Here is a 16,532-nt window from a genome sequence, read left to right as displayed (position 1 = left end):
TGGTTTCCAATCTGTGGGCTGCAGACCCCTGAGGGGCTCCTGAGTTATCCCAAGGGGTCTGCTAAGCATGACTGGCGGCAGCAGTAAGGGCCCTGATTGCGGACTCAGGAGCTCAGAAGGACCATTCCTGTTGCACCCAGTGTCTACACTCATTAGCCATCCTCCTCAAGGACTAGATATGGGCACAGAAGCCATGCCGTCTTTAGAGGGGAGGGGGAACTCATTTTTTCACCCTGTTACAATGTTGTCCCAGGATGGTCTTAGTGTTGTGCAAGAGAGGGAACATTTTCTATGATAATTTTGCATAATTAGTAAGTTTAACTTTTTATTTAAAAAACTATACCCAAACAAAATTAAGTAAAACTGTGGACCTTTCATGAACTGGGGTGTCCCGCCCCCCAGCAAAATTCAAGATTGTAATCATGTATGACATCTATCCTGACCCCAAATATAAAGCAGGATACAAGTATAGAAACATAAGGAAGAGAAGAGGAAGAGGAAGGAGGAGGATGAAGAGAGGTGGGGAGGGTATTCTAAAGAAAGATGCTTGTGAAGTTCTATCTTCTTGCAGTATCTCACAATTTGTAATGTAGTGTAACAGACGAATCAAGATTCGCACAAGCACTTATTTTAGCAGATCTGGACCATTATAGATTTACTCTACATAAACACAGTGAACAATGAGATGAATTGATGGTAGACCTATAATATATGAAGAGTGAGGAACTACCGTACCTTATAAACATAAAGCTCATGAATATCATCAGAAAGGGTGGTGCCATCATCTCTCATTAGTGGTGTAAATGCAAAGCCAAAAAGCTTCTTTTCACCTTTATCTTTTGCTGCAACAAGAAACAAAATGTTTACATGAATTCTAGTAACTACCAAATTAGCATTTTAGCCTGTCCCTGTAACTTATAATAGATAGATAAAAGGTTTTCCATTATGCCTATTTTGCATTTTCATAATTCTGATTGTGCTTTCTACAGTCATAAAATATTCTATATCATTAATCAAACATAACAGCTACAGACCTAAGTCTTTGGGCTGCTCGTTCCTCCCCAGCCCTTTGCCACTGTCAGCGGCTGCGGGGGAGGGAGGAGCAGCTGTGCCTTCGCTCCATAAGATGCACAGACATTTTCCCTTCCTTTTTAGGAGGGAAAAAGTGTGTCTTATGGAGCAAAAAATACGGTACTTTGGAATGGACCTCAAAAAAGATGCTCCTAGATGAACCCAGAAAGGGAACTAAAACAGAATATATATGTTTCTCCAGAGCCCAAATTCCATTTTTTTGCTTAATCTGCAATAACTAATTTGCTAACACATCTTCCAGCCCTCAACACTTGATCATAGCTGTCAAGTTCTCCCTGTTTTTAAGGGAAATTCCCTTATGCTGAATAGGCTTCCTTGCGAGAAAAGGGAAAACTTGACAGCTATGCACATGATGAAGGGTTTATCTATTAGCCAGTTCAAGATCTGACATTGCTACAAATTATCCCAAATAACTGCCTTGTTAGAGGTTGTTGCAGTTGTTTTTACTGCAGCTATTAATGACTGAAACAGTAATGAGAACATGCTCTAACCACCATATGTTTTCAAGCTATTACATTCTCCTAATCCTTTGCAAAATCAGCACAGAAATAATCTACAGAAGAAAATCAGCCTATGAAAAGTAGGTATCTTCCAGACAGAGAACCATGTTGCACTCACTGGAACAGTGCCTGAACTCAAAACGGAGGTGAGAACCACGGAACCTGTCTATGGGAATGGGAAGTTTGATGACTTCTCCCCAACGAGGGCTGTTATTGTGATAGAGGACAAAGGAATGATATAGACTCCTACTTGGCTCTCCCGAGCCTAAACTGATGCAGTCCTAGGGGGGGAAATGAAAAAGAATGCAGAATAAGAATAAAAGAATATCACATTACAAAAGATATACATAATAACACCAAGGAAGTATCATGTTAAGGATGCAGACAGAAATGCAGCATACTGTAATTAGTCCAATTCATATCCAGCTGCTAAACAATGTCATGGACAGATGCAAAACTTTGAAATATAGAACTCTAGAAACTCAAGAAGTGGGGAGTCTAGATTTTTAAGGAGGAGGAGGGAGGAGGAGAAGAAAATCTGAGGAGCAAATAGGGAGGGAGTGCTAATGATGTTTCTCATAGAATAAGTGCTTTTTCCTGCAGTCATTTCTTATTTTGAGAGATACAGAGTTCAGGTATGATTCTGAACTCCAAGGAATTATTTGCCTCTTTAATCGCTAGCAATTTAAGCTTCTGTAAGTGAAAAATAGGAATCCTTAGAATAGTCTGTCCTATTTTTTTTTAATTAGCAGAAAGAAGAAAGTTTCAGGTCAATAATTATCACCTAAAAATAAAACAGCAACTAACTCCCTACTCTGAATTACTATAAAGCACTAGGACTTTGTCAACTATGTTTTAACTTAAGTATAGAACAAACCCACAGAGCCATACATGTCATGCATTTGTGATGTGAAAAAACTAATTAAGAGTCAAGAATAGTTTTCATTCATTCATATTTGTTTGTTTGCTAGCTATACCACCCTTCATTCAAAGATCACAGGGCAGTTTACAATATAAAAACACAAAAATACACCCACTCAATTTAAAAGGCCATAGATAGTTTAATTAGCCAAAGACCTGGGAGAAGAGAAATGTTTTTGCCTGGTGCCTAAAAATAACAAAGGTGCTAAGCGAGCATCTCTAGGGAGAGCGTTCCACAGGTGGGCAGCCACTAGCATGGGGAGAGGTATTGCGGCCCTGAGCCATTTAAGGCTTTATAGGTCAAGAACAGCACTTTGAATTGGGTCTGGAAACTAATCAGCAGCCAGTGCAGTTGGGTCAGGATTGATGTTATATGCTCTTGCGCCAATGAGCAGCCTGGCCACTGAATTCTGCGCCAAGTTTCTGCACTGTCTTCAGAGGCAGCCCCAGATATAACGTGTTGCAGTAATCTAACTAAGAGTTGTCAGAGCATAAATGACAGAAATTAGGCTGTCCCTGTCCAAATAGTGGTCCAGCTGGGCCACCAGTTGAAGGTGATGGAAGGCACTCTGCACCACTGAGGCCACCTGAGCCTCAAGTGACAGCAATGGATCCAGAAGGGCCCCCAAGTCACATATCTACTGCTTCAGAGGCAGTGTAACCCCACCAAGAGCAAGCAATTTCCCATCTTTCGAACCCACTAACAGTGCCTTGGTCTTATCTGGATTGAGCTCCAGGTTATTGGCTCTCATCCATCAAGGCAAGACAACGTTCCAGCACATTCACTGCCACATCTGCAGATGAAAAGAAGAAGTAGAGCTGTGTGTCATCAGCATATCGCTGACAGTGTACACCAAAACTCCAGATGACCCCACTCAGTGCTTTCATGTAGATGTTAAACAGCATGAGGGATAAAATCGAATGCTGAGGAACCCCACACTGAAGGCTCCATGGGGCTGAAGAACACCCCCCCAAACATCACCCTCTGGAAACGGCCATCCAAGTAAGAGCAGAACTATTGCAAAGTGGTGCCACCCAGCCCAACTCAGACAGACACTCCAGAAGTATATGATGTTTGATTGTATCGAAAGCTGCTGAGAAGTTGAGGAGAATTAACAGGGACACATTTCTCCTGTCTCTCTCCCAACAGAGGTCATTATACAGGGTAACCCAAGCAGTTTCTGTTCCAAATCCAGGCCTAAACCCAACTGAAATGGATCTAGAAAAATCAGTTGCCTGCATGAGCGCCTGGATCTGGCCCACAACCACCCGTTCATGAACCCTGCCCAAGAACGGGAGATTAGCAACTGGCCAGTAATTACTTAGATGTTCCAAATCCAGGGAAAATTAAAATTGTTGTTTATTTCTAATAGGCCTACATAAATCAAGCACTGTACATAAAACAAAGTAAGGGGCACAGGCCAGGCCATCAGGCTTACAGGCAAAGGAAGGGGAGAGGATAGGAGATGACAATGGAGTGAGATAGAGAGAAAATGTGATATCTTCATTAGGTATTCCAATACACCAGAGGAAGGAGTCCAATGGATGCTGGGGTGTAAAGTGTTCCAGTGATGGGAAGTAGCAAAAAAGAGAGTTCACAGCTAAGTAACAAAGGATATAATATTGTCCTTGCTTAAAACATTTATAGGTGACCTTTCTATACAATTAAAGCAGTTTACAACATATCACATCTACCATAAAACTAAATGAAATAAGAATAGTAAACAATTAATTAAAACCAACTCATTAATCCAACTAACACAGTGGATGATCTTGGACGAGTTGCCATTCCTCAGCCATGGGAAAATAAAATGGCAGCAAATTATGTATTCTGCTCTGAGATCCTGAAGGAAGGAAGGAAGGAAGGAAGGAAGGAAGGAAGGAAGGAAGGAAGGAAGGGGGAAAGGTAAAAATAAAATAAATAGGTCCTCTCGGTGTTAGTGCAGCACTGAAAACAAATGGGATTGACTAAGCAGCAATGAAAGGCCCTTTCATCAGAGCCCATCTGTAGACAGATATTTTTCCTAATTGAGATTTTTAAAATTTACTTTCATTGCTTCACAGAGCCATGCAAGTAACCACTGTAATAAAAGGTAAAGGTAAAGGGACCCCTGACCATTAGGTCCAGTCGTGACCGACTCTGGGGTTGCGCGCTCATCTCGCATTATTGGCCGAGGGAGCCGACGTATAGCTTCCAGGTCATGTGGCCAGCATGACAAAGCCGCTTCTGGCAAACCAGAGCAGCACATGGAAACGCCGTTTACCTTCCCGCTGTAGCGGTTCCTATTTATCTACTTGCATTTTGACGTGCTTTCGAACTGCTAGGTTGGCAGGAGCTGGGACTAAGCAACGGGAGCTCACCCCGTCACAGGGATTCGAACTGCCGACCTTCTGATCAGCAAGCCCTAGGCTCAGTGGTTTAACCACAGCGCCACCTGGGTCCCTTTCATTGCTTCACAGAGCCATGCAAGTAACCACTGTAATAATTTAGTTCAAATATCTGAACAGAAGAAATTCAGTATTTCAAAATTTTAAAAATCTGAAAGTAAATGACAGAACTAAAGTGATGCTACATTTAATAGAAATTATATCAATTTACCTTTAGAATCTCTCCATCTGCATAAAGAACATACATAGTCACTTCAATGTTCTTCTGAACACTTTTACCACCTCTTTCAAAGTCTCCTTTCTCTAAAGTCAGGTACAAGTCATTGCGTATATCACCTACACAAGAAGAAATAAATATGTTTTAGAAAATGAAATAGAAAACGTGACAATTCTGTGAAAGCCAGTGATGTTTTATTCACAATTCTGATGGGAATCCAACTCATTCCAAGTATAAAATAAATAGTTAATAAAAAAATGAACATTTTAACACCAGTGCATTAAAGTAGATGGCTGTTAGTAATGCTTTATGAAGTCTGAGAATTCAGTAAATCACTTAGGAGACAAAGGTGAGGGAGAGGAAGTAATTTTTTTTTCGTTTTGCTTTGCTAAATTCGCTGGTTAACAAATAAATTATCAAAAACACTCCTGAGCATGAGCAGCAATGGCTGAGTAGCCACCTATAGGAAACATCCAGCCCCTGCTATGATTTCTCTTGCCTGTGGGATGCAAGCAGCTGGACTGGCAATATTCATCAAACAATTCTACTGCAAAAACAAAGCCAAATTTCTGATATGATTGGCGCTTCTCCTAACACAAGATGCCTCACAAGGCCTTTGCATCACTGCCAGGAGGGTGTTTCAGCCAGGAGGACTGGATTTCCCCTGGAGCATGCACATAGTAAATGGGGGCAGTAGTGACATCAAGAGATATCTAGCCCCCAAACAGTTTGGCAACAAATAACATATAATATAGTTATCCATTTAGTTACCTCAAATGTCAGTATTTGAGTACTACTTCACCAAGAGGAAAACTTCTCGCATCATATACTTGTCTATAATATGAATTTCAACTCAACTGAAATGAATGAAAACTATCACAAGTTTCCTCCTGGATTCCTGCCTAGCTTGCAGACCTTGTATGGGCTGCAACAGTGGAAATGCTTACCCACTTTTCAAGCCGTTCAAAGAGATTCCTGTATCTAAGAAAAGCAGTAGCTAAGTTCAGAATGTAGCAGAATTTCAGCCCCTTGTTGATTTAAATATGACTGAAAAGTGTTTCAGCATGAAATAATAAGATGTTTTTCTGTCCTACATGGAAGAGACTCTTTCTACTACAGTGCTAGGAATAATGCATGAATTTCAACATGAAACACTATTTGCTTTCAGAGAAATGATCTCATTTCTAACACAACTGCAATTTCCTCCCTTGTAGTATGCTTCTCCAGACAACGTAGTAATGAATTCTATTCCTATTTTTCTTCCCCAAAAGTATATGTACAGTGATTCCTGCATTACAGAGGGTTGAACTAGATGACCCTACAATTCTATGATTCTATATGCATGAAGATTAGCTAAAAAACTCTTTTTAGCAATAATTTTAGCAAGAATTACAAAGAGTTATATAGCACATGTTATCGGCCATTTCTGAATCATATTCTTGCTCCACTACTCTGGCTCCCACTTTGTAATGTTATAAGATCAATTTAACCTAGATCATAGGCAGCTTGTACATGGAATATAGAATACCTTTTACTGCATTAGTCTTTTGAGCACAGCAGCAGATGCGTGGAACAGAAGGCTGAAGTTCCAGTCATGGGAAGAGACAGGAGCTGCCTGAGCCATAACCAGAAGCCAGGTGAACTACATATTCCGAAATGTTGCCTACACGATACACAGTCTTTACACGCATGGTATGTGGCATTGACTACTATAAAGTGGAAAATGAAGCCCCCAGTTTACAAGTAACTGACAGGTATGGTTGCGGTTACTGTTATTTATAACCTTTCTATTCTTAGACCAGGATGGGGCAGGAGGCTTGGCCAAAACTATTATCTAATAATTCAGTTACACAGACTTCCTGACTTTGATCATACAAGGAAATTGGATTTTTAGTCTTTGCAGCCATTAGGAATCTTCTGAATCCCATCCTGCACACCCCTTTTTCCTCCTCCTCTTCCTTCCCCTGCACCGTTTTCTGTCATTTAAGGGATATCCCCATCTACATTTCATCTAACTCTATGTATTCAGTATTGTGGGTCCAATTCTGTGGAAATCCCTTCCAGATGAGTCAGGTGGGGGAGAACCTCCCTATTGAACTTCTGGCACTTGGAAAAGACTCTTTATTTCAACAGGCATTTTAAATTAGGTTTGTTTTTTATTTCACGCTTAATTTTACCTGATTTTTTTGGCTGCACCTCTTTTTATCCCTATTGTACACTGCTTAGAAACTGTGGTATTAAGTATTCTGTGCATTATTAAAATAAACAAATAAATAAGGAACGCCTACCAACCAATCTTGTGGGATGCAAGTGGTTTTCAGTTTCAGTTCTGTTCCCCATTCAACCAGTAACAACACAGCAGCCGTTGACCCTGTATCTAGAGATTGTCACATGCTGCAATGCACACACAGCCCCAAAGTTGTTTAAATATATGCTTTAATCCACATTGCCATGTGGAGCAAAATCTATACTTTCTTCTATGCCATGTACTGCAAAACAGGAGTGAAATTACTGCAACATCTGAGTATTCTAGGTAACTATCAGGGCCAGTCCAATATATTTTGTTTCCTGAAAAAGTAAAGGACAATATTGCACTCCCATGAATTCAAGTACAGAAGCTGACTTAAATAAGCTGAATCTTATTTACATATTGGCAATGGGATAGTGTCCTCCTGAGAGCACCAGGGAACCTATGGGTGTAGAACAGGCCAAGTGGCACACATAGCTCTGTCCACCAAGAACTACAGAAGGAGCAGATTGGGGGACCTGTGAAATGAAATGCATGTATTCCGTCTGCTCCTGTGTCTGCAGCAAAGAAGGACCAGAGTGTAGAGGCGCAAAGGAGTGCTGAAAGATGATTTATCACTCTCACACACCTGGCTATCTCTTTCCACGTGACTTTTCAGGCTTGGACAGCAGTGAGCACTAGAAAGAGAGCCTCTTTGTCTCTTTCTATAGCATTTCAGTCCCATTTCCCTGCTTGTAAAAGCAAAGGGGAAAGAGGCAGATGGGCACAGGGGGAAGCAAGTTCTTGGTTCAATTTCTCTTTCCAAGGTTTTTTTTTCTATTTTGGAAATCAAAAGAGAAGCAGCAGCAGAGAAGCTCAGAAAATACCATCTTTCATTTCAAACCTCCCTCTTTCTCTCCTCCCCCACCTCACCTTACTTCATTTTCCTGCTGTGGAAAGCAAAAATATGAGCAGCAGAGGTAGCAGCATGATGCATGAAGAAAATAATTGCGTTCCTGCACTTTCCTGTCTGTTCCATCAGCAGCTTGGTAGTACAAAAATCCTTTCTTCGATTTGGTTATGTTAGTGTGCACACTGACCCCCTCCCACCCTTCTCCGTAGTGGGGGGGGGGGGAAGGCTGTTGGTGTTAGTCAAGTCACCCATGTCTTTTTTTCCTCTGCTCCCCCTGCATCTTATTTTTTAACATCCAGCTTGCTGAAGAGTTCTAGGGAACTTGAAAGTTTAAACATTATTTTATAACATTTTGGTTGACCTAACAAAGGTACTGCCCTAATACAGTGTTTGGAATTTTTCATGTGGGCCAACACATCTACCTTTACTCTGAATATAATTGTCTTGCTATGAGGTTGTGACTTCTGTAAGTACAGTGGTACCTCGGTTAAAGTACACAATTGGTTCCGGAAGTCTGTACTTAACCTGAAGCGAACTTTCCCATTGAAAGTAATGGAAAGTGGATTAATCCGTTCCAGACGGTCCGCGGAGTACTCAACCTGAAGCGTACTTAACCCAAAGTATGAGTGTAATTAGCGGGACCCAGGTGGCGCTGTGGTTAAACCACTGAGCCTAGGGCTTGCTGATCAGAAGGTCGGCGGTTCGAATCCCTGTGACAGGGTGAGCTCCCGTTGCTTGGTCCCAGCTCCTGCCAACCTAGCAGTTCGAAAGCACGTCAAAATGCAAGTAGATAAATAGGAACCGCTACAGCGGGAAGGTAAACGGCGTTTCCATGTGCTGCTCTGGTTTGCCAGAAGCGGCTTTGTCATGCTGGCCACATGACCTGGAAGCTATACGCCGGCTCCCTCGGCCAATAATGCGAGATGAGCGCGCAACCCCAGAGTCGGTCACGACTGGACCTAATGGTCAGGGGTCCCTTTACCTTTTATGAGTGTAATTGGTTCTGGAAGTCCGTACTTAACCTGAAGCGAACTTTCCCATTGAAAGTAATGGAAAGTGGATTAATCTGTTCCAGACGGGTCCGCAAAGTACTTAAACTGAAAGTACTCAAACCGAAGCGTAGTTAAACCGAGGTATGACTGTATAGCTACAAAAAACACTCTTACTTTGAACTTAATGCTCCTCAAAGTTCTGTCTGAAAAACACAAGCATAAAGACTTAAAGGAACGCACGCCTTTATATAAGCTCCTGTGACGGAAAACTTGTGTTTGAACTAAACAGCATTGATTTTCTGTAACACTGCTTTGTACATAGATGGATCTTAGGGGAATGAGGGTTTCCTGTTGCTACCAGCCTTTATTTTGTCTGGGATAGCAGTAGCTCAGGAACTTTGAGAGGTGCTTATCAAGTGTAAATGGAAATTATCTAAGCAGTCTGATGGCTTATTCAGTTCTTTGTTGTGCTAGCGAGCTCCTCTAAATTTTGTGTAGGAAATTAAGTCGTAGAATCCTAGGTACCTTCTTTCCCCAATAACTCTTGAGTCACAGTCCACCTGGGCTTAATTGGCTTGAAATTCCAAACTCTTCTAGCATCCATTTTGAAAAAGTTTTGATGGATGCCTACATCTTTGTACTTTACCAGACTGGTTTTAATATGGTCCCACAAATGCTCAAAGATACTCCACATACCTAGGTAAGTTACTTATCTGTGAGGAGTGGGAGGTTGAAGGAGGACTCATAGCCTTGCCCTTGTAGTGTGACTTCCGAAGAAACCCTTCCAGAAGTGCACCTACCTTGGGGCAGAAATATCTATAGGGGTGGGAGCAGATACATGTCTCTGAATATGGCTCAGGTACTTAGATTTAGGTTTCACCCACACTTCCACTTGTCCTGTGCTTAGAAAGCAAGGGTCTAAGCAGTTTCCCATTTGTCCTGTGCTTTCCAGGACTAAATCGCAGCAAATGTCAATCCAGAGAAAAGCCAATAGAGGTTTGCTCCGATTCATCTGTAAACAGTGGCTTTTCCCCAGGGAAAGTGGTGGGATGAGCAAAGTGTGGGTGACTCCTTAGTCAGAACAAGCCAGACTCTGTATAAAAGGGACTTGTGCAATCCTTCGAGTGAGAAATGTCCAGCATACAGTCTTCCTGCAAAGTTGTTGATTTGTTAATCTTGATCAGCCTCAAGCATTCCATGAAAAGTATGATGCAGGAATGGGAAAACAGCAAGCAATAAATGGACAGAACACAGTAAAGCAAAAACTTACACCCAACTATCTTCATCTCTGCGCCATTAAGAAAGGGGAGAGAATGAAGGGAAAGTAAACAAAGAGCCAGGAAACTTTAGACAAGAGAAAGAGAAATAAAACCCAACATCACTCACAGTTAAAAGATGATACATGCGCTTTTCATCAGACAGTCAAAATAAGACTTCAGATGTGGTAAAGAGAAGAGATGTTATTTTGATAAGCAAACTTGCTTGTAGGGTAGATTGACCAGAAATTTGTGTTTATACATAGGGCACAAGCAGGGATCAAAGAGGTACTTTGCACAAGACTAAAAATTTGCCATTATCCAGTGGGTTTTTCTCCCTTCTTTTCTTTGAAGTATATCTTCAATGCCCAATCACAAACTGGATTTGAAATCACCCTTAGTTTTAAAGTTGCTTCCTATGCAACATGGGATGTTGCTGTTCAAGAAACCAATGTCGAAAAGGACCCTTGCATGCATGGAGCAAGTTGTAGAGCAATTTGAATCATGAACACAGTTCAGAAGGCATATGCTTCTTTCGTTGTTGTTGTTACCAACATACATGGATCCAAATCATATGTAACACTAAACCATAGTTTAGTGTTACAAAGACAAAGCACAGCAACACTTGAGTGTGTACACTTCTGGTGCAGCCACAATGAGATTGAAAGCTTCTGCTTCCATTTTAGATTAATCACAGTTTAGCATTATGTCCAAATTCTAAACGGTGATTAATCTTGGCTATGGTTCATGAAAACATGTCAGCTTCATAAACTAGGGGTTAAATTTAGCTTGTTCCCACTAACCATAATCAAAACTAAGCTTGTTTCTACTATCCAAATTCCTCCTCGCACTCATGGGAGGTGGGGAACAGGGCATGAAAGCCAGCTGCGGTTCTATTTCCTAATATTAAAACATGGTTTAAATTTATGTGTGAACACAGTAATACTCTAGTTTTTATATATGCATTGATCAGATATTGAACCATTGTATGTTTTTTATGTTTTTGCTTCCCAGGAGTCCTTGGTGCAACCTGATACTGGAATAGCAACTAATATAATTTCATCTGAATGTGTGCTACCTCCTCCTTCACATTATCTTACCTCTCTCACAAGATAAAGCATATGGCTTTGCTACCAGCCAAATATACATTTTCTCTTTCTCTGCCCTCACTCCTTTTTGCTTTGTTTACCATCTAGCATGATGGAGAATTCTGGAGAACTAGAAAGGTTACACATGATTTTGTGAGATTTTGGTTGCTCAGATGAAAGTATTGTCCTCATGTAAAAATTTTTGAACATACCTGACTTCCTTCTAAAGGGGAAAAATATATTTATAAGCACTAAAATATTTTCTATTCTTTCTATTCAAATTCAAAATATTTGAATTTCTTAGCTGCCTTGAAATGCTAGGGAAAGATTGGGTTTTTTATGATGAAGCAAAGTTGCTTGCACTAAATCACTGGAAATTTAACTTTTTCTTTGAACAGTTGACTCATGTGTCAACTCACTTAGTTTCAAAAGTAATCTGCCATGCAGCATAGGGGAGCTGATGTTTAATAAAAGAAGTATACAGCCGCCATGGGCTCAGAGAACTAATATAACCCTGGCTGATATAAGCTCTCTCACAATGCTGCCTAACTTTGCCTTAAGGAAAAATAGTCTAAGAAGAGCTTTTCATTAGTCCAAATACAGTCGCTCCTAATTTTAAAGCATTCTAGTGCGTGGTCATGGCAATTATAAGTAACAGCTAGAAGAAAAAAGTACTGCAATAGGTTCAGAGTAGCAGTAGCCGAGTCTCGGGTTAAGACCATCTTTTGGCTTCTAATCACTTCACACATTTTGCTTCAGGCACTATGCTATCCCTGTTACCCCTCTCTCCTTTCCTTATTCTACTGGAGGAATGGTGTAGCAAGGATCATGAACTCCACACAAAATCTATATAGAATAATTAGAGAGGGAGATATTATATTTACGTTCAAAATTGCCTTCAATTTTGAATGTAAATATAATTACTGGCAGTGTACTGCTATACAACTAAAAACGAGCACTTTCATACAATACACATTTGTCACTCAAATTTATTATTTGGGGGTGGGGATGGGGAGAATAAAAGTGCTCATCCTATTGCCCTACCTTCAGTGACAATTATCACGGTTAAAGTATTGCAAACAAATGAATAGAATTTCCACCCACTTACCAGGCATAATAACATCTGGAAAACCAATTTTTCTGGTAACAGCCACCCCTCTGTTAAAGATCATAGGATACTCCCTCCGAATATGCTCCATTTCTCCACGAAGAAGCTGAAGAGAAATTATAAGTCCTGCAAAAAAGAAACACAACTATTTTATTAAAGCATAGTGCCTGGCATGTCAATCCCTACCAAAACAAACAGAAAACAAAATTTGATGGTAAGCATGAGTTTATGCAGAGGACAGTAAATACAGTAAAGTAATGGGAAAGGGACAAAAAGTTTCTTTCTGGAAGCTGAACTGTACAGGAGTAGGAAGTCTGCCATCCAAAACACACTGAAGACAGACAAAGCACTGGTGTAAAGCAGCTTGTGACTAAAGGCAAAACCCGTCTGCTTCTGCGCAAATGAAAGCTCCAAAGCTAGCCAAACTCTTCAATAATACAAGAGCAACCTGAGTAATTTGAATCAGGGAGATTGTGAACTTGGAGTTTAAGCAATAGTATTTAAAAAATGGGACCTGAAAAAAAAATCTGCACTGTGGAGTGTGCCTTTTCAGGATTAAAGAGTCAGCTATGTCCACTTCCAGAATGCTCCTTTTGGTTCTTCCTCCCCTGTTTTTCTCCCCTCTTGCATGAGCTGTTGGGAATGTCCCTTAGGTATTTTTTGTTGGTGGAAAAAATAGGTACTGCTATATAAAATGAGAATTCCCTGGACTCCAAGATCCAGGTTTAGGGCACTCATTGGTGAGAGAACTCCAGCAGAGATTTAAATTCACAAAATATGAAGCAAAATAATATGTGGAAATATAGGCTGTTAGACCTTTAAAATATCCCCTTCTGAATTCCTTCTGAAGTTCCTCTCTTCCCCTAGCATAGGAAAAGACTACACATTTGGTAAGTTAAAATTTGGTTTACTTACAAGCTCTCCAAAGGTCAGGTTCATGTGTCTTCCCACACATCAGTCAGAAAACACAGGCAGTAAAACTTGGCTTAGTTACACTGGTGAAAGTTCCTAAATTATTGGTATAAAGGTAAAGGGACCCCTGACCATTAGGTCCAGTCGTGACCGACTCTGGGGTTGCAGCGCTCATCTCACATTATTGGCTGAGGGAGCCGGCGTACAACTTCCAGGTTATGTGGCCAGCATGACAAAAGCCGCTTCTGGTGAACCAGAGCAGCACACGGAAACGCCGTTTACCTTCCCGCTGTAGCGGTACCTATTTATCTACTTGCACTTTGACGTACTTTTGAACTGCTAGCTTGGCAGGAGCTGGGACCGAGCAATGGGAGCTCGCCCCGCCGCGGGGATTCGAACTGCTGACCTTCTGATTGGCAAGCCCTAGGCTCTGTGGTTTAACCCACAGCACCACCCGTGGCAAACGAAGGCTAACTGACACCCAGGGCATGGCAAATCGCCGGCTGCGCACACGTTGCACCACTGGCGTCGCTACGTAGGGCGCATGTGCGGCGTTGCTATGCACAGCACATGCGCGCGACACCGCACAGGCATTGTACGTAGCAGTGCGCTGCCCGAGCGCCGTACAGATGGTAGCGTTATCCTCTGCTCGCAGCTGCAGCTGCCAGAGCACATTGTAGCAGCTGAAAAACAACCAAACAGACAACCAACAGGCAAATAGCCAGACTCCAAACAGTAAAAAGCAGCTTCAAGCAAAAATCCACAAACTCACCCGCTTTGCCTCTTGCACTATTCCAATGTAAAACTCTTTTTGCTCTCTAGAGATTGCAAGCTTTTGGGGACTGGGGTCTACACTTACAGAACAGTGTAGCTCAAATTGGAAGAAGTGTTCATCAATGTATTTTTCTCCATAATATGAATTCATTAGAGTTGATTTTATATGACAAACCCCAGTTTCATCTACATCTTTGTACAATTCTAATATTTGCATTTCTCTGCTACCACTATACATAGTACTTTAACACTATTATTAAACCCTTTCAGAGACACCACCATTTAAAATGTCAGGACAAATTTTAATCCCCATCAAAATGGCTAAAAAATTATGGAACAAAATAAGGTATGCAAGTAATTTGTCTGATTTTCATATTATCTCTTAAATTCATTTAGCAGAGAAGCAGTGGATTATTTAGTCTCGGCAGAGCATCAGATTTGCCTTTACTTGCTCATTGTGTCTTTTAACCTGCTGCCATAATTTGCTAACAGCTTAATTTGCCTTTAGCTGTTCTTAATGCCTTTTATAATATAGACTCCTGCAAATGTGCCCAAGAACCTGATATGTGCAACTACAATGAAAATAATGCTGCTTTAAAGCTGTTAAAACTGTGTGTTTTCTTCTGAACTTCATACTGAACATTATTATTATTATTATTATTATTATTCCAAGAACAACGGCCCACAATATTTGAACAGCAACAGCAATGGTAACTATAAAACAGATATGGCTTCTACATATTGACTGGGGTGTTGCACGGGGAGGGAAACAAATTAAATTTCATCATGGAACATATCTCTAATTGGCTATTAACACAAATGGGAGAAAGAGGCAATTCTCCCCAAACAATTTCCCTTTACTATTTGTAAATGGGCCCACTGGGACCATATACCTTGTAATGAACTCTGATTCTTTAATTATTGACTACTTCTACACTGAACTAGGTTCCACAGCATGGATTTGCAGGTGAAAAGCTAGTGGTCACCTCTGCTAGGTAGGTTTCGTAATCTAAATTTGTATACTGAATTTTCTTCCCAGGAACAAAATTAAGTTTATAGCATCTAAGGTTCAACATGTTCCTCTAGCTTTAGAATTGTGGTTTTATCATCAAAACTAATCAAAGTAAGAAAGTCTACTTAAATGAAACTGAGACATTTTGTACCAGTTCAAATTTTCACATCTCACTACTGCTGGCTGGGACTGATGGGAGTTCAGCAACTGGAGAGCCAAAGGTTCCCCATTCTTGAGGTTACAAAAACACGGTTCCATGTGAAATCAGCTGCTGGTGCTGCATCCTTTATTTCAGTTCATCCTCCAACTAAGTTCAATGTAGAGCCGGTGGAATACTAATATGAATGGGGACTCCCATTTCAGGAGAGACGGCACTCCATGTTATAAACAACTGATATTTATTAAAGGTAAAGGGACCCCTGACCATTAGGTCCAGTCGTGACCGACTCTGGGGTTGCACGCTCATCTCGCATTATTGGCCGAGGGAGCCGGCGTATAGCTTCCAGGTCATGTGGCCAGCATGACAAAGCTGCTTCTGGCGAACCAGAGCAGCACATGGAAACGCCGTTTACCTTCCCGCTGTAGCGGTACCTATTTATCTACTTGCATTTTGACGTGCTTTCGAACTGCTAGGTTGGCAGGAGCTGGGACCAAGCAACGGGAGCTCACCCCGTCACAGGGATTCGAACCGCCGACCTTCTGATCAGCAAGCCCTAGGCTCAGTCCAGCCAGGTTTCCTTTACTGATTTTAGTGCCCTTTCTGGTTTTTCATGTAACTTCAATCTGAGTTATTTAGGATTTTATATGTACATAGCATGACCTTAAAACTGGCTCTGTGGCTAGCGGGCAGCTAGTTTGCCCTTAGCACTGGCATGGTAAGGAGCACCAGTTGCTGCCTCTGAACCCTGTAGTATCCCCTGTAGTGGCTCAGCTTATAGGTTTATGTGAACTGGATCTCTGTTCCAGTAAGGGTAAAGGTAAAGTAGCCCCTGACCATTAGGTCCAGTCGTGACCGACTCTGGGGTTGCGCGCTCATCTCGCATTATTAGCCGAGGGAGCCGGCGTACAGCTTCCAGGTCATGTGGCCAGCATGACAAAGCCGCTTCTGGCAAACCAGAGCAGCGGTTCCTAT

At 41.4% G+C, this 16,532-nt stretch overlaps 1 protein-coding gene across 1 annotated transcript in view; it reads right to left on the bottom strand.

Moving 5' to 3' along the window:
• The window catches only part of DOCK3 (dedicator of cytokinesis 3), a 128,585-nt gene that overhangs the window by 74,581 nt on the left and 37,472 nt on the right, over nucleotides 1-16,532 (bottom strand). The window contains exons 13-16 of the mRNA XM_035106067.3: nucleotides 12,703-12,828; nucleotides 5,113-5,237; nucleotides 1,711-1,873; nucleotides 736-842 (exon numbers count right to left, since the gene is read on the bottom strand). Coding sequence (XP_034961958.2) covers nucleotides 736-842; nucleotides 1,711-1,873; nucleotides 5,113-5,237; nucleotides 12,703-12,828 — 521 coding nt within the window. The remainder of the gene's footprint in view (nucleotides 1-735; nucleotides 843-1,710; nucleotides 1,874-5,112; nucleotides 5,238-12,702; nucleotides 12,829-16,532) is intronic.

Source organism: Zootoca vivipara, chromosome 2 (assembly GCF_965207765.1).
Source record: "Zootoca vivipara chromosome 2, rZooViv2.hap1.1, whole genome shotgun sequence".
In the NCBI taxonomy this organism is placed as follows: Eukaryota; Metazoa; Chordata; class Lepidosauria; order Squamata; family Lacertidae; genus Zootoca; species Zootoca vivipara.
The sequence above is the reverse complement of the archived record's forward strand: the minus strand, read 5'-3'. Positions and strand labels throughout refer to the sequence as shown.